The 18886-nt window shown below is 38.7% G+C and overlaps 1 protein-coding gene across 2 annotated transcripts in view; it reads left to right on the top strand.

The window, feature by feature from the left end:
- Positions 1-18886, top strand: part of LOC117421408 (sodium/potassium-transporting ATPase subunit beta-1-interacting protein 4) — a 40257-nt gene that overhangs the window by 17103 nt on the left and 4268 nt on the right. The window contains exons 3-6 of one of the 2 annotated variants that reach the window (XM_058990983.1): positions 1244-1324; positions 4862-5059; positions 13931-13991; positions 18645-18729. In XM_058990983.1, the coding sequence (XP_058846966.1) occupies positions 1244-1324; positions 4862-5059; positions 13931-13991; positions 18645-18729 (425 nt within the window). The remainder of the gene's footprint in view (positions 1-1243; positions 1325-4861; positions 5060-13930; positions 13992-18644; positions 18730-18886) is intronic. The other variant, XM_058990984.1, reaches the window with a different exon arrangement.

The raw sequence follows: 18886 nt of genomic DNA, 5'->3' as shown, positions 1-18886 counted from the left end.
TTGCGAAGACATGACAGGCTAATTTATTTTTTACTTCAGCCGGATTAGTCATGCCTTTTAAGTCATCAACTCAATAACCAGGAGTGAGTTTTAAGACTTTCAGGCATGAACAGTGTTGACGTTAAAGTCATTCCGATTCTATACATTTGATATTGTTTCTGGTGCACTTGCACTATAAGATTTTCATAGTGTAACCTTTTGTAAACTGCTCTTTTGTGGTGTGAGAGATATTTAAAAAAAAAAAAAAAAAAAAATTAAAAAATGATTTTAATTAAATAATTAGTGACTTATGTACATGGAAAATAAGACCTGTCTTTCTATAAAGCTATGAATGTCTTCAATATTAAGAATTGGTTATGTAGGATTGCATACTTAAAGTAAAACAAAATGTCCTGTATAGTGGACTTGGAGGGGCTTGGATTTTACAACATGTTTAATAGCATCTGAATCCTGTATGTTATAATAAATAGGCTGTATATTTAATTTAAATGCATTGTTTTTTGCACTGCGTTTCTTTGCATATCAACCAGTTTTACTAATGTGTTATCCTTGGCAAGCACTGCTGTGCATAAACAAACATGCAATGCTTTCCAAAAACATTGGCACCCTATTAAGACCTGGTTCTATATAAACTAACATGTTTCCATGGATTTTTCCTGAAGAACTTCAAAGTGAAGCATTACATTTAAATCTGCACAGCTGCTATTGTTAACAATAAACAGTGTCTTAACTAGGATGTATTTTAGTCATTTGTTCGCGCCCTTGAGGTTCTTTATATAACTGTGGCACAGTACGTTTGTGACTCGCTTTGTGCAAATTACCATCTATAAAGCAATGGTGTTCCTCCTTTATTTCTTTTCTTAACTATCTTCTTGGTTCCCCAGGTGGACTCCTCTTTCTGGGCAGGGTTACATATGTGCACAGCTGAGCTTCTGCTTAGCACAGTGGCTACAAACTGATCTGGACATACATACTGAAACCTGGTCCTCATATTATTGGGGTGTTTATCCTGGTTTCTGTTCTGTTCAGATCTAAAAAAAAATATCTTAATACCACTACAATAAAAATCCCATTGAAAAACGCTTCTAAATCGGAGTCTGATGCACACATGATCCTGCCCTGAAGGGCTGTTTCTGGGACTGCAGTGGGCTGCAGGGTGCTCTCCATTGATTACGTGCTGTATTGATTTATTTGGGTGCTTTTATCCTTGCATATAATTTTGTTTTTATGTATTGTTTCCTAGTATGCTGTCTGGACGGCTCTTTGGGTCACTTGGAATGTCTTTGTTATCTGTTTCTATTTGGAAGTGGGAGGACTTTCAAAGGTAAGGATGTTTTTACTCTGGACTATTGCACACAATTTAAATTTATATATATATATATATATATATATATATATATATATATATATATATATATATATATATATATATATATTATATAAAAATATGGTTTATCTATCGTTAGATGGATAGAAGGCATGCATGCAATGTTTAAACACAATTTAATAGAAACATTTTAGGTGGCATTTTCTATGAATAAGATGCCCTTTTAAAACACTGAAACTAAAGCCAATGCTTGGTGTAGATGTAGGATGATTTGCATATTGAAAACATTAAAATTGAAGCTTTGATGTACATCCAAAATGGTTGGAGGTTAAGATGATACAATTGCAAAAGACAAAAGTCTTGAAAGAAAGAGTGCTGTCCATATTTCCATATGCCCCGCTTTACTATGGTGAATTTGGGTCATACAGCCCTTCACAGCAACACTGGAATGACAAACCTCGTGAGCTGTGTTCTAAAGTAGCTTCAAAGGGATTGAAGTCCGTGCTTAATAAATAAATAAATAAATAAAAAAGCATCTCCTTATTTTTAATTTAAACCTAATGCAAACAGCGAGTGAAGTTAAATTGATTTAATTAAATCATAATTAAGAGGAAGCTATTATTTGCAAAACAGGTTATAACATTTTTGCAATGAGTCATTAAGATTTTAAAATCCGGGAAAAGCATTTTAACTGAACTCGCTTTTTGTGATTGGTTTGAATTATAAATTAGGAACTGCCTTTTTTTTTTCTTTAACATTATCAATGAAACAGAATCATAGTCTCATTCAACTTATGGGAGAAAAACAAAAGTGATCCTTGTTTCGCAATCAACGCTTTTCCAAGAGTTTTATTCAGAAATGGAGTCGGCTCAACTTATTAAAGGGAGATCATGTGACCGAAAATCAAACGAGGAGCCCGAAGAATGTGGTAGATGCAGGCATGTAGACTGACTGTTTGTTTTCTCTTCTTCAAATAGCTGTTCTAGTGCTTCTATTTTTCAGTAAAGTTTGAAAAACAATCTGTTCCCAGATTGCAATGAGTACAAATGCTGAAAGCCTTCATCAGAGCAGTTGATAGGAAGTCTGTGTGCTCAGCATGGGAGTAATGGATATTTCACTGCTGTGTTTCAGAGCTGATCGTACAAGTATGACTGAGCCTGCTAACGGCTCCATGCTGGGCTTTAAATAACCAGGCTTTTATGCACTAGCAACTTCAGGAGCAGTAACTCCTTGTGTATTCATGAATCCTTATGCAATTCTTAAGATATAGAGACTCTCTCACCTCAATGTATTGTAAAGTAACCTGTCAGGCCTGTTTTATTCTTGGCTTTTTGTTGTGCCTCTGATTGTTCCAGCTCTGTGATAACTAACGGTTGAGCAACAGGAAGTCTTTTGTGTGACTGTAGGCTCTTGCCTTACTAACTGGCAACCTAACCACACATGCAGCTCGGATGCATAACCACGGTCTCATTTGTTCTATGATTACAGCGAGAATTCATACCTCTGAGGTGCTCATTCTGCACGCAGCACCCTTGCAGGATGACAATCTAGTTGAAATGTGTCGAGTATGTAATCTATATATATATAGATAGATACAGTAGATGGATAACACTTTTTTCAAGGCAATAAAAGTAACAAAAAGGGAATCTTGCATCTGAAGTATTTTCAGTAATCCGGTCACGTCGTTTGCCAAGTGCATATGAATAAGAACAATGAGCTGTTAAGAAGCAGACGAGTCCCCAAATGAACAGGCTGATACCGTTGGAGCTGCTGTTAATGTAAGATGTCAACTCCACGATGTACAATGATCATGTATGAAAATCCACAGGCTGAAATCAGAGCTTGGAGGCAGAGGGGAGAATCCTCTGGCATGGGCTGGAAAGAGAAGAGGGGATTAGCTTCTCAAACAACAGAGTGCTGAATGGGGAGTGCTGGTGCAAAGATGCATGCTCTCTGATTGCAGTGAGATGGTAAAAGCGCACTCTACTATTATAGGCAAGCAGTAGTATGCACTGTAAGTTAATACATGTGTGTGCAGGATGTCTTATTGTATAAGAGATCTCGTGCAGTTTGGGCTAGAGAGCTGCTAAGATGAGCGGTCCTGGCAGCTCAAACTGTGCAAACTTATGAGACAGATTTAATTTACGAAAAAGCAAGATCTGTACTCCGGAACAGCTGTTCAACACAAAAAGCTGTTGAATTGCGCTGTATGTTCCTTGCATGAGATATTATTTGTGTAGATGTTCTGAAATTTTGAATAATAATTGGTTGATTTCTTATATGTGTAAGCAGACTGAAAGGCACGAGTTGCGAGCTGATAGTTTAGAAAGCAATTATAATTTTCAAAGAATTACAATCTTTTTTTCAAGTGAATATTTTGTTGAGAATTGGGGGTTCTGTTTCCAGCAGTTTGTGAGCCTCTTCCCCAGTCACAGCACACAATGCGATTTGGAGTTCTGAATCCAAGCACTGTCCATCTGTTGGGTTAATTATGCTCAAAACTTGGCAGGTGCCGTTGTCACACCTAATTATTCACATACAGTACACTTGGCTCCTGCCCAAACTTCAGCGCTTTCTGTATTTACAGGAACCAGCACATTGTACTTTCAAAATCCCTATACGAGCCAAACTCTGCATGATGGATGATTGTTTTAGATAGGTAATCTTTAGTTCTGAGGGATGTTCTGGGTATTGTCTCATTAGCTTTCGTGATTGTATTAGAGTTTTATTCTGTAGATGGTCGTACCCTTCTGCTTGACTCTTTGAATTACTGACATTATGTTTAATAAATTAAATATTATTAAAAAATATTACAATCCTACACTACATCTACTAGTTTTCAGGTTAAAAATTATAATAATAATCTGTATTTGAACCTGTTTACTTCTGGAATAGTTTTTTCCCTCTCCCTCAGAAACAGTCTGATTTTATAATATTGTACTCCAGCCCCTTTTTAAAACAGCAAATGCATGCCATCACTAAGTGATTGTCCTTTTCATGAATGTTTTTTGGTTCTCAACAGGCAACTGGGTTTAAGTTTATGGGTTTAAAAACAAAGCAAACAAAAGATGAACTATCACGAGCAGTACTAGTGTTCATTTAACACAGGCCTACTCTCAACATTGAAATCCTTTGTGTTTGACCTATTGATTCCCAGTGACAGCAGAGCTGGGATACAAGCCAAGAATATCTTGCATGCCAAAAATAAATACAAAAATCATTTTTAAATAAAGAAAATAATCCTATAAATTTATACATGCATTTTCTTCATCACAGAAAAATGTTTTTTTTTTTTGTTTAGTTTAGTTTAGGCTTTCCGATTTTGCCATATCCGTTAATTTAGCGAATACATTTAGACCACTTTGTCATGATCTGTAGTATTAACATGGAGAAGATCAGTCTTAATATAGAAAGTTTTGAAATGTATTTGAATGCCCCAGAACATTGCAATGAGCTGCTCCTTTTCTCCATATAATCTTGTGTCTTCAATCATGGATATCTTGTATAAAGTATTGAACTGCTTGCTCGTTGCAGGAGAGCGACCTCTTGACCTTCAACATCTCGGCTCATCACTCGTGGTGGAGCGAGCACGGGCCGGGCTGCGTGCGCAAGGAGATGCAGGCAACAGGAGTGAAGAGTCTGGACAGCCAGTCCTTCATCTCTGTGATGGGCTGCATTGTGGAGTACCAGTACATCGAGGTCCTGCACAGCTCCTTTCAGATACTCATAGCAGTAAGTATTAACCATTTTCACCTCCTGCTCTGGACCGGAATAAACCAATTCCGTTCTGAAGCGTTACACAGTAAGCAGAGAGTGCTTGGGTCCCTGCTGCAATTGGACCATTACACCACCATCGGGTGGCACTGTGTACTATGCACAAATACCATTCACAAAACCACTGTTACAATAGTAGATTATCATGCAGTGTGTTATACAACAGATAATCTTAGAAGTAAATTGAAGGGATTTCAGCCATAATAGTTTTGCTTTTTTTGTTGTTGTAACAATTTAATAGATGTATTTAAAATGCGTGCCTCTTATTTGACTTATGTCAACCCATTCCACAATTCTCCTTATATTAATGATAGCAAAGTTCATGCAAGCTTTCAGTTGTAGGAGCCCCGAGTGTTTGCTCCTGTGAATTGGTGGTGGAGCAGTTTTAGTTTTGTACTACCCAACAGTCAACACTTGCATGGAATCTTACATCAGTTAGACAACAGACTGTATTTGTTTTGAATTTAGTAGATTGATTGCTTCTCTGCTTCACATCACTGAATTTCACTGTGCACTGCATTCTCTGCTCACTAACCACATTTCATTGGAGGAATTCTGCTGCTATTTCATTCCTTCAGTTGCAGAACATTGCATTGTTGTAGTGTTGTGTATAATACCTGCTGTTGTTCACTCATACATTTGTATTGGATTCATAGCGCATGGAAAGTGCTTTTCATATTGTTCAATATCTTTTGTTTCCAGTAGCTTTTGCTTGATTTACATGAATGGTAATGCTCCTTTTAAAAACAGTGTTAACACATTTTTTCAACAAATATTAGTGAAATATTAATTCAGTCAATGATGGCACATGATGTTTGTCTTTTGCAACAATCACTCATGGCTTTCTGTGAACTGATAATGCACTGCTGAGGAAACTCCCTGGAGAGAGTCCCCTCTTTTGTCCCTCAACATTCTGACCGTTGCCTTGGGAACAGCTTGTTCATTCACCAGAGATGGAATCACATGGGAACGAGAATAGATCTTTACAGGACTGGAAGAGGGATTTGTATTCATTATGCTGCTTCTGGCGCTATAAATGGAACCCCTTCTAAGATTTTAAAGTTTTGAGAGAGAGAGAGAGAGAGAGAGAGAGAGAGAGAGAGAGAGAGAGAGAGAGAGAGAGAGAGAGAGAGAGAGAGAGAGAGAGAGAGAGAGAGAGAGAGAGAGAGAGAGAGAGAGAGAGAGAGAGAGAGAGAGAGAGAGAGAGAGAGAGAGAGAGAGAGAGAGAGAGAGAGAGAGAGAGAGAGAGAGAGAGAGAGAGAGAGAGAGAGAGAGAGAGAGACATTTGTGGGGTGTGGAGGATGAAGAATTCATTCTGATAGAAAAGAAGCATCTCGAGGTTGGAAGCTCTGATGCTCTTGGATATTGTACTAGAATCAGCAACGAAAGGCAGTAAAACCATTCAAAAGCTAAACTTTTTTGAAATGCTTTGGTGGTGGCTGTCTGATTTCTATGGAATGTTTAGCTATTTGAATCTCCTAACCTCTTAATATGAGCTCTGGCAATGAAAGGGTCATGTTTGCATCTCCTAAATATCTGGGTGTTTGGTCTCATGGACAGAATGGAAATTGAATGGAATCCATTCCTAGTTAGGTATATTAGCCCTTTACTGGTAAAACCTGTGCTACAGGCCACCTGATCAGAAATTAGAGCTAGGCTGTACTACCCTTTTTCTTACTAGGTTGAATTTAAAACCGATTCCATCTTTTCCTAACTTAATTTGAACCACAAAGAACTCTGTATTCTGTGACCATAGTAATATGTTTCCTTTTGCGAATCCAGCAAGATGGTCAGAAATACAAGGGGTGACAGAGCGGCACTTCAAAATGAAGGGATAGAGATGTAAATTTCCTGAAAGGAGTGAAAATGATATATCTTCCATTCAAGGAACGTGAAGTGAAAGGTTAACAATTGCTTGGAAGTCCCTACCTCTGTGTAAACCAGGAACTGTGTACTGTAACACAATAGAAGAAACACAGCCCCCCCCCCCCCTCCCTCCTTCTGCCTGGTACTGCCTGGGACTCAAGCAGCTGATCCAGAAACACAGAACCCAAAGTATTAACATTCCACTAGCAACAAAGAGACACCGTGCATTAATCACCAGAAACTAGGCTCATTTTATTTTCAAATTCCCCTCGAACAGGAGGCTTTTTTCAGCATTTCTCTGTATGAATATGACCCCAGGACAGGGAGCAGTCCTAAACTACTGTTAGTTAGTTGGTAAATTTTCTAAGCAAGGGAGATTAGGATTGAACAGGCGTTCGAATGCAATAACTGAAAATTGAAACGCTTTTCTTACTTTTGTTCTTCAGACTTGTTTTTCATGTTGACTCTGGTTAATCCCATTTGTCTTGCCACAACGCTATCAGATGGAAGTTTCTCTCCATTTGCTTTCTGTGTTGTTTCCTTTGAGCAGCATCGAAAGCCAGGGGTAGGGTCCAGTTAACTGTAAAACCGGAAGTACATTTTGTGTTGTGGCAGCAAACAAATTGGATTCACCCTGTGTCTAAAATAAAGTCTGTAAAACAATCAGGTCAACATGAAAACGCCTACGAGAGGTAAGAAAACATTGAAGATTATTAATGATTTTTTTTTCAATTGGTAAATTTCCAATTACACAAAGTGCATCTGTTGTTATTCCCAGGGGGCTGTCATAGCTGTGTCTTGCGGTTTTGAAACATTTACTACAATTTCAAAGAAGATCATGCTGTATTTGTTCCATTTTAAAACTGGCTGTGCACTAATTCATGCCCAGTCCCTTTTCTGCTCCCAGTACCTGTTTAATTTCCCACTTCTCCATTGAGAATCAATGAGCTGGCACTAAAGCCCATGGAAGGATAGTGTTTAAAATGCTGAACAGATTCTGCCATCTGGTTTTCTGTTTGATTGTTTAATGATCTAATTAAGGCTTCAAAGAGGACTGCGAGCAACATACCTGTAATGGTTCCATTCCAGAACTGGAGAAGTTTCAATCCCTCTGTACATTTTTATTTAAGCCTCATGACCTTCAAGATGTTTCTGTAATGTTTTCATAGCACAAGCTCACATCATCTTTTTTTCTTTTGCAAATTAACCCAAACATAATGTTCTAGATCCATCTTCTAATTCCTTCAGTTTTCCATTTTGTGTTCCTAAATAATCCGCCCATTAGCATTGCCACCTGTGGCGTCTGATACTCGATCTGGTTAAATGCACTTTTGCTATTTGATTTAAATCCTAATCAATGATACATATTTTTACATTTAGTTCAAAATAAACAGTCACGTGTTCAGTAAGGTCTTAGTGTGTGTGGATTTATGGACTTGTCACCATATGTTTTTGCTGGTGGATGGCTTTCTCCACTCTTCTCAACAGATCAGGTTCAGTGGCTCAATATTTAATACTTCCTTTCAACAACATCATCAGCTAGATCCAGCAATGCTCTAGTGGATTAAGTACTTGAGCTAGTCTGGGCTATGGACCAAGAACCTTTAATGACTTTCCATCCGTGTGTAAAAGCATATCTCCATCAGGATCAACAAGTATAACATGCTGCCTTGGGACCAGCATGATGAAATGATTAGAGGTCATCATTACTTCTGGGCAGCCCTTTTTATGTAGGTTCTATTCTGACTTTAAAAAGCCAACTGACCAAGTTGTATTGAGAGATGAAATAACCAAATGGAGAGAAGAAACCTTCATATATATATTTTTATTCTCTACAAAGCATTGAAATCAGTCGAATCTTGCTTTGTCCAATAATATAGCCATACGAAATCAAAATCTCCTTTACATGTCGCTCCCTGTGTAACTCAATGCAAGATCCCTGCTGGACCACATAAACCCGTTCAATACTCCCTCCCTGCAGGGATTGTATCCTGGTGCTGGAAACAGACAGACCCTCCCCTCGGGTACCACTCGCTGCAAGGGTCCTCCATGTCTGATAGCCTGTGACTAATAATACAGTAAGTGCTGTTTGCAGCATCTTTATTGTGCTTTTACAAGTTCTGCCCTGTGGACTATTAAGCAGCTCATTAAACACAGCCAGATACAAAACTAGCAGACATTCTGAAGTCTAGACAGGATCCCTTTTGTGACAAACTATTCTTTGTAACTTTATACAAAAGTCACCCCGCTTTTCAACTTCAAAAGCACGCTGCTGTTGCTGCTTAATTGTAAATCTCACATATTTTATAGGTAGTCTAGCTTTAACCCCCTAGGTTCCATTTGAGCAGTTAACAACCTTCATCTGTTCTGCATTACCAGTTAGTATAAGGGTTGTGCCTATTCCTTCTGTAAGGTGCTGTTAATAATTATGAACTAACAACAGTTGACCTCTTTTATAAAACCGAACGATACATAGCTGTAATTGTACACAGGTTGTCCTACAAGATATATGTTAACAAAAGTTTTAAGACTTAAAACCCAGATGAAGCTCCAACCATTTTTGACACACTATTGTATCGCTTGTTAAAACATTTGGGAAGTTTTCGGGTCTATTAAATACGGTTTGCATGTACAAACTTGTCTGTAAAGACTGGGCAAGTGAGACCGTACAGGTTTTGGTATCTGAGTGGGAGACACACAGCAACACATTAGTTTTTCTAGCACTTCACATCATGTATTATGGAAACCTTATCTCCTACACTTCAGGGAAGAGGAGCTCTTGCCAGCTTAAGTCCCTGTTAATGATCACGGCACGCAGATAGTCACCCGGATTGCTTTTCTTAGAAGTGGTCATTTGTGCTTCGGCCAGCTTAGACGCTGCTTAATGAGATTTTACAAAATCAGTTTCTTTAGGATTTGGATTTTGTAAGGAAATTGGATGGAGAGCATACTCCCAACAATAGCTTTTTCCATCCTTCTGTATACCACCACTCATTTTCTTCTAAGTGTCTAATTGAAATTGCCTACAATTATTTATGAGCGCATTGTTTTCCTATTGAAGCCATACAGTCTGAAGTAATCATCCGTTCAGGACTCATTCCACACTTCATATTGTATTATTAACAGGCACAGATTTAAATGCATGCCCATTTTTGTATTATAATTGCATACAAATATGTCCTGGCATGCTTTACTTTGAAACTCAACATTCTCCCAGTCCCGCTACGCCTGGGTTTTAATTGGGATTAGATGACCCTGTAATTCCTAGAGGATGCTTTGGTTTGGAACTTGCCTGCTTGGGAATGGTGCCACAAACCATTCTTGATAGGATTGGTCTTCTAAGCTATTCTTCCTGCCAATTGATTTAATTAATTGGTTTGAAACACTGTATGGTAGTAAGAGAAAAGAAAATGCATACATGTTTACATTAACAGGAAGAGGTGGGGGGATGCTTTCTTTAGCTTTAGTACTGTTTTCACTCCTATCCCAATCTTTGTGGAGTTGGTGTTTTTAATAGTCCTGAAGCTGCTCATTAGTAAAGTATCTGCTTTGAGCCACGCCTACTTTTCTCGCCGGCTTGAAGTCCTTCTGACCCGTAGAAGCTGCACACTTTCTTGAGCCAGGGAAAACTAAGACATTTTACAAAATAAAAACTTTGGTTACACAAAGATCAAGCCCTCAGTACAAATGTTACAGTTTGGATAGAAGCCCTCCAGATGAATCTCTCCTGCTTGCTGTCTAACACCCACAAAGTTTGCCTTTGCTGAACTTTGCTTAAGGGCTTGCTTGAGATGTCCCCACTGACCGAGGCGGTGGGTGGTTCTGTATATTAAAATGCTGCTTCTCCCAGGAGTGTCCAAATATTTCTTGGAGTTTTAAGATAATATCTTGCAATCTCTGTTGTTTAACACATGCTGTTGCGCACGTTGTCCTGGGAATAGTTTATTGTACAAGTACAGAAGACTGCTATTAATAGAAGAAAAATAAATCGTTAAATACATTTTGTTTTGAAGCTTTTTTCCCCCTTTTATTTTGAGAAATGTCTACACGTTTCTGGAGGCAGAACAGAATGGTATCCATTAGGAAAATACATTTTAGTTACAGTAATCCCAACAGATGAATTACAGCAGTTAATGTATTTTTCTGGCATATTTAGAAATGCAGTCTTGCAATTGGAGCTTGTCTCATTCTGTTGTTGTCAGGCGATTTATCATCCAGTCCTCAATGTATATACAGTACATACGCACAAAACTGCTCTCGGCATTTACCTCAACAGAAGTACAAGTAGAAATGTGTCTCTGTGGTGCTACATGAGTTGAATGTGTTGGTTGTGGAGCATTGACAGCAAGGTGCTAAAGAGCCCTTTTGGACTCTGCCTCCTGCTGCGAGTGACTAATACCGTCCCTTTTAAAACCACTGTAACTAATTCCCACTGCCATTAATCTACACAGAACTTGCGGTGAGGAAGTTGGATGCTTGAGGCAGGCTTTGCATGTTTTATCATTGGTGCTCAGTTCTTCAGATGTCAAAAATGGTTAAAAGCAAATTATTGTCTAAAAAAGTGTGTTTTTTAAAGATATCGTGAACCCATAAATGCCACCTGAGAAATGACGTCTGCAGGATTGCTGCACAGTGCTTTCCTTGATAAGGAGTCGTTATTGTAATTGCAAGCCTTTCCATTCTAAAGTGTTATTTTCAGGTGCTGTTTTTGGAAGCCTTTTTTCAGATGGGTGTGGCTTGCAAGTCATTTCTTTTGTTAACTTGTGGTATTCACACTCGGCGTGCACATGCTTTACTGATGTTGTTATTATTTGTTTATTTAGCAGTCACCTTTATCCAAGGCGACTTACAGAGACTAGGGTGTGTGAACTATGCATCAGCTGCAGAGTCACGAATGAATGGCAATGAAAGCAAATATAACAACTCTAAGACCGATTTTTTAAAATCATTTTTCCATTTATCTTTTTGTTGCCCATTTATCCATGTGTGAAATTGAAAGCCTCACAGTTAGTAATTACTAAGAAAACAAGACTTTCGTTATCTCGCCAGCGATGGATGAGGAAACCTGACCATTCAGCTGGTAGGGCTAGAGGTTAGGACACTGATCAACAGCAAATTTATTAGGATAGGAACTTGCTGATAGCTAAGGGGCAGTGGGATGCACATTGTAGGGTTGGAGGCACATTCCCTTATGGGGTTTCAATCCAAACTTGAACAGACCGAACAGTAACCCTGTCATGGACACTTCAAGGTAATTTCATTAGTAGCCAGGTCAGCATTACTTCATGTCCAGAGAGTGCTGTTTACTGTGGGTCATCTAGCTTAATGAGCAAGCAAAATAAAATGAATGCTGTGATGAATGCTGTTTTACAGTTTTGACAAATGCATAATTAAAATGTAAATAATCTGCTTGATACATTAACCCGATACCCTTTGCATTAATATATTTATGCAAATCAAATTCAGTTTACTCAATCGCGTTTTGATCATGATATGCAAGATTGATTGTAATACACCATCGTGCATTTGAAAAAAAACATTACAATGCATTAACATTACGTATGTGGGTGTTGAATTACAGTGTGCAAATTAATTCAGCTTGCATCACACAGTTCAGTATGTATGTGTTAAATAGCTGATGGCTGGAATTGGAACACATGTATTGATTACAGGAATTCTGAATGGGTTGTGTACTTTCCAGTTGTCAGTATTACCAGATAATACCAGAACCTTAATCTTTGGTTGCTTGGCATTCAATGTAGTTACTGTGAGTGGTGCAAATACTGTACATTTGATGGGCGTACACTTTTAGTGCTTTAAATAACATGTGATTTGAAGCATTTTCTTTCTTTTAAAATCTATTTTCTGCAAATGCCAATTTCATTTTCCTGTCACCAAAAGTGATGCAAACGCTGGATTGAAATGCTTTGATAAATCCAGGCTATTGTTCAGATAACATTTGAAGCGGCTGTGGCGTTAAGTTGCCCCTTTGCATTAACAGCCCTGGCTGCATCCCCCAGGAGTGTGCCTGCAACAAGAAAAGAGCTTACAGAAAAGAAAAACGAGATGCTGCAGAAACGGGAATTGAGTTAACAGTACTTGAGAAATGCTATCCGGATCTCTTAAAGCAGTTAACTGTCACCATCAGGACTGAAGCCGTTATTGATGGCGTTTAGACATCGGGTTTATCCAGCAAAGAAATGAACCGTTTTGTCAGAACTGTGCCTATAAAATGTTGTCTTCTGCCATTGTTTGAAGTACCAGCAGGAGCTAATCCTGTACAATACATTTTTTTTGGTCTTTGTCATGTCTGGATTCATTTTAGAAATTCACTTGGTTGTTTTGGAAAATAAGATTAAAATAAGATGAGTTTTGCGTTTGATTTTCATTAAGCAGGGTATGAAGAATTGTTTGTCTCCAAGTTCATTCGTCTCTGCTCTTGTCATCAGCTGGGAATTACCATGATTTATGCAAATTAGGCAATATGTGCGTCTCGGTTGACGAGCTCGGCTGTGCTCTTGACATTTTACTTTATTGTGGAATGTCTTCAGTTGACGTTCATTGTTCTAAGAAATGTCATTTTCTTTAGATTTTTAAACACGACTGTAATTATCAAACCCATTGTTTACTGAAAAGAACCCTTTCACCCTGAGAGACCTTCTCCCCACTTAATGAATTTAAAAATGAAGAAAGACTGGGGTGGGGGCTCAGACTGACAAGTGAATTAATTCACACCCACATGTATTATGCTGAACATAAGAATGCAGCACAGGATATAATGTGTTTTGGTTTTAGCTCAAATGTTGCCACTCATGACATGTATAGCACCTTTGTATCCAAATCATTTTCTCAACGTCGTTAGAATAATCCAATTGAATGGGGCCCTCGGGAATAGTGTGTTCAAGGCCATTGGTTTATTTCAACTCGTTTCTACCGTGCTTGTCCCCTTTTGTTTCCTTACAGCTCGTGGGCTTCGTGTACGCCTGCTACGTGGTCAGTGTTTTCACGGAGGAGGAAGACAGCTGTGAGTATTGATGTGTGAACACTGATCTACACTGCCCGCCCCCCTCTCCCCCTCTCAGTGTGATGGAGACCAGCTGGGGCACTTCCCATGGAGAACAGCCGGGGTTTCTCCATTCCAAACCCAGCAGCCCCTGAGCCAGCCGGTATCAAATCACATCCACTCCCCACTGCAGCACATGCCTTGCATTCCACTGGCCAGCTGTCTTTTTTTAATGTTTTATTGAGAAGATTGAACAGTAATTTAATTAATTATTCCCATCCCCATGGGTCTGCTGTAAGTGTTTATTTATCATGATTTTATTGTCATACCAAAGCCCCCCCCTATAAAAATATACTGAGGTAATAACATTTTGGACATGTAACTGTTCTGTACTGCGGCATGCTACCCATATAGTACTTGCATAGAAATCCCAGAATCACTTTTGTTGTATTACTTTTGTACTGCAGACCAACAAGCATGAGACAAACAGCAGCACTGCAAAAATGAATGTGTTCCTCCCTTCTAGAATGAATGTGTTCCTCCCTTCTAGAATGCGTCGTCTATCAATGGGATGTTTCATTCTCTGCCATCATTATGGAAAAGAGACCAGTTTTGGGCTGATTCATATTCATCTAAGAAAACTCGGTGTTGAGCAATAGCAACTACACTTGTTTTTAAATGTCATTTCCTCCATGATCTTGGAGCAACTGCATTGTTGTTGTTCTAATCACTGTGTCCTTTGGGCTGTATATTATATTGAGGCACTGCTATTCCAGAATGATTACTGCTATTGTATCAGCCCAGGGGGTGATTAGATTCTTGGACAGGTCACAGATTTATCGGCTTGCCTAGTATTGCTCCATATGAAAAACGTACACTATTTATGAAGAAATGATTTGTTTTCTTTGATTTTGACTGGCCTCCCAGGAGCTCGTATCAGTCGTGGGTTCACCCGTCTGAATAATTCCTGCAGAAAGGACATCAATATTTTAGAGCTGTCGGCAGGAAACCTCCCTCAGCAGGGTCTTACACAGTTTAGTGGCGCATTTTCAATTTATTTTCATCTATACATCTTAACATCTGCCTTTTTCTGATGCACAGCAAGATACCATTTCTAAGTGTTATATTGAATTGGCAATGGAATTTGCCTTCTGAAGGATTAATGTTGATAAGCAAATTAAACTCTCTTCAGGAGATCTGTTTGTGGTTAGTGCCGTGGGCCACCAAACCAGTGTGGCAGTGCAATGACCCCTGACCGTTAGTACTGCAAGTCATGAGTCCCATCTGAAAACATGGCAGTGCTGTAACTTGATTACATAGGAAAGAGGTGTTTTACTTTGGTGGGTGGGGTCAGTGCTTAATTAGGTCAGTGGTTACCCACTGCAGTGAAGGGGAAAATTGATAAGCAACCCACATCTTCCTCTGGAAAGCATCAAGCCGACTGCTAATTAGGAAAGAGATTTGACCTGCGTTTGCCAGGAAGAGCCTGAAGCTTTCATTGCTGCTCAGAAATAGTGATAAATATAGAAGTAAAACCAAGAACAGATTGCCCAGAAAGCATGTACACGTGTGTATTTCTTAATCTGCAATCAGTCGCAAAGCTGACTGTCCAAAACCAAGCAAAACACCCAACTGCAATGGATCTGCATTGCTGTTCCTGCTGCATCTGTCTTCAAGACTTGTACAGATTGACTGTATGCAATAGTTACAGCAGTTTAAAAGGGACCAGTGTGCAGTATATTGGAGACACTGTAAATAGTACAGTATCAGGTTTGTGTCCTCCTGCGAGTGTTTCGTCTTTGTAGTGACACCAATTTAATGCCAATTAAGTCGGTACATGGGCAGAGTGATGTGTAGGTCTATGCTACTGTGTTTGCGGGAACTTCAGTTTAATACTTGGCGGTTACTTTTTCAACCATTCCCCTTTGATTGGTTTGCTGCAGTTTTATATTTAATGTTGGAATGCAGCTGGCAGGTTTTATTTCTTTATCTCCTGAAATCATCGCTCTCGTGTAACACCCAGCTCCTTTTACACTCTTGCATCCAAAATCTGGTATGGGGGGCGAAAACAGCAGGCTGCAGAGTGATTCCATTTTACTGCTGCTTTGTTCTGGCAGGCTTATCAAAAAGGGTTTAACATGCAGAATTAAAGTAAGGAGTTAAACATGCAGAATTAAAGTACGTATTTAAATGAACTCTTTAGCAATAGCTGAAAGGTGTACATTATGTACCTTCTCGTGGTATACAAGCTTGCATTTCCAGTAGGAAATATACATATGGTGGTAGGTTTAGGCAAATCTCTCCTTGAAGATGAATGCATCATCAATATTCAGTTTATCTTTGATATTGATGCAGAAAATAAAAATGTTGAACTTATGCAATTGTAGAATACTATATATTAAGCATACAGAAATATTATTTCTATGGAAATGTAACATGCGCCTCTACAGTACCCATTATTAAACTAAATGGCGCATAAAGCATGTACTGCAGCCGGCCTGACTTGTACATGACTGATCGCCTCATTTTACAGGAATCCCATGCTATAAACCATGTAAGCATGAACATAGCTAGCTGTGCAGCCGTGCACATTTATTTTCATACAGATTACTTTCTCAGGAAGCTGTTAATATCGCTTTTTCCTGTCAAAGAAGGGCATCTGAGGAATTATAACACCAGTAGTTTATAAAAGATTAAACTTTGATTTATGGTCGGATATATCCGGACATACTGGAAGATGTTCAGTAGTATCTCTGTGATACAATGCATTCACACCTCGACTCTGTAGTAGTGTTCTCTGTGTCTGATTTGCATGAATAAAAGCTGTGACGAGATGTTCAGATTCCAAGCTGGCTGTTTTGCCTCCCGGCCTGCGTGTTGCTGTCTTTTTGGAGAGGGGAGGATGAAGAGCCCCTCCATATCTCTGTTCATGCATCACCAACCACCAACTGCAGCCTGTTCTGAAGTCTTTATCTGGCACCATTGAGTCTTCAAAGCCCTTTCTCTCTCTTCTGAAAAATGACTTCACATATTTATCTAAATGATCCCTGACAGCTAATGTGGAGCTAAAACTCTGTATATCAAACGATTTGCTGCTTGTTCCAGTTTTATTCACTTTGAGATATTTGGACGAGGTGGGGCATGAACTGTTTGTTTGTTTGTTTGTTTATATATATATTATATATATATAATATTTATATTTATTTTTTACGCAATTAAAAGGAAAAGTCAGATAGTCACGAATTTGTAAAACTAATAGTTAGAATCTTTAAATAAAAATGCATACTGCTGATGAAGATGATAAAAAAATATATATATTCCCAGCCTCATAGAAATAAGATCCTCTGAATGAAAATCGTACGCCATCTGCCATCAGTGTGCTAAAATCTGTTCATGAGGTGAATGATTGATTGATTTGTGAAGTGCAGAGTTTTCAAGATTGTTGGCTGAATCAACTCTCTTTAAATAAACAAATGTGGCTCTTCTTCCTTCACCCTGTTTGATAAGATCACAACGTCCACGTATTGCAGCCAGGCATACGCGGCGCAGTTTTAAACACCAGAGGGAAAGGCTTGCATGTGTTGTTCAAACAGATGGTTAATTCCTTGCTGTTTCCCAATGCAGTAATGCAAAAAGATAACCACATTGGAAGACAGCCTGTAAGTCATGGGAGTTTTATTGTAAAGCCGCCTTCTTGGCAGAGTGTCAGAAAGAGGGATGGATTCAAAATCTGTTTAATGCTATAAAACATACTGTAGCTGCTATAAGCAGAACACAAGACTTTGCAGGTTTAGTGTTTTATTGATGCTGCTAGTTTCTTGACAGAACTTCCAGTGATGGTGCTGTTGGGTTTTGTTTTTGCTGGTTAGTCACTGAAACTCTACAGGGAGGAGAGGGTTGTTTGCATACTCTGCTCGTCTGCTTCTGGGCTTGTTCTGTTTTGATCCCTCCGAGTTCCACTGCTACTTTCTAACAAGCCTTCGATTTCTGAGAACCTTGAGTACTCCTGGATTATTGATCGCGTGACCAAAACTTTAACTCTCAGGCTTCCTCCATCCAAATGAAAGTCTACCCCTCATTTATTCATAAGCATTGAATTCAGCTTATTACACCACGTCCATTCTTCCCCTTCAATCTTAAGTACCAGTGAATCGCGCAGTACTGTACCATGTGCAATACAGAAGTTTACGGTTTGGCCTTCACTGCTGATATTGATGCTGTTAAACTCAGCATTAATCAATAGGATCTTCCATTTGCTAAATTGAATTGCCGCTTGTAAAGGTGATTTTATCTCTTCACATGACAAGATTCAGCCGAAGCATTACCACCTTTTGCAAAATAGTTTTGTACCTGCGATTTGGAAAAGGTTGTACTTCCATAATGCCAAAGTAAATTGCCCACTTAGATTGTGTAGGTGGAATAATGCTACAGGCATATGATTACATGAAAACCATTCATCTTTCTAAGTGTCCAGTAATAAGCAGGATTGTAAACGTTTCCTGAATTTACCTGGTTTTCTTTGTTGTTTTTACGGATACACTATATTTACCTTCTGTTTACACACAAGCATTACATATTTGTTTTACACTTTATTTTATGCATTGTTTTGTTTTTGATTTGGTCATGTTATGATTTTTGTTTCTTAATTTTCATTTGATCCTTTTTGGCTTTCAGTTGATTTTATTGGTGGATTTGAACCATTCCCCCTCTACCATGTCAATGAGAAACCATCCCATCTTCTGTTAAAGCCGATGTACCTGTAAGTACCTGTTACATGTTTAACCTCGCTTTTGTTCCGATTTGCCATAGGGATCTATGCATTTTATATCCCCAACAGTATTCTTTTGACATCCTTATGCCATTTGAGATGCTACTTTTTGATAGGAATTAAATTAACCTATTAGTGCCTAGGCTTG

The sequence above is a fragment of the Acipenser ruthenus genome, chromosome 18 (assembly GCF_902713425.1).
Source record: "Acipenser ruthenus chromosome 18, fAciRut3.2 maternal haplotype, whole genome shotgun sequence".
NCBI classification, from domain to species: domain Eukaryota; kingdom Metazoa; phylum Chordata; class Actinopteri; order Acipenseriformes; family Acipenseridae; genus Acipenser; species Acipenser ruthenus.
The sequence above is the reverse complement of the archived record's forward strand: the minus strand, read 5'-3'. Positions and strand labels throughout refer to the sequence as shown.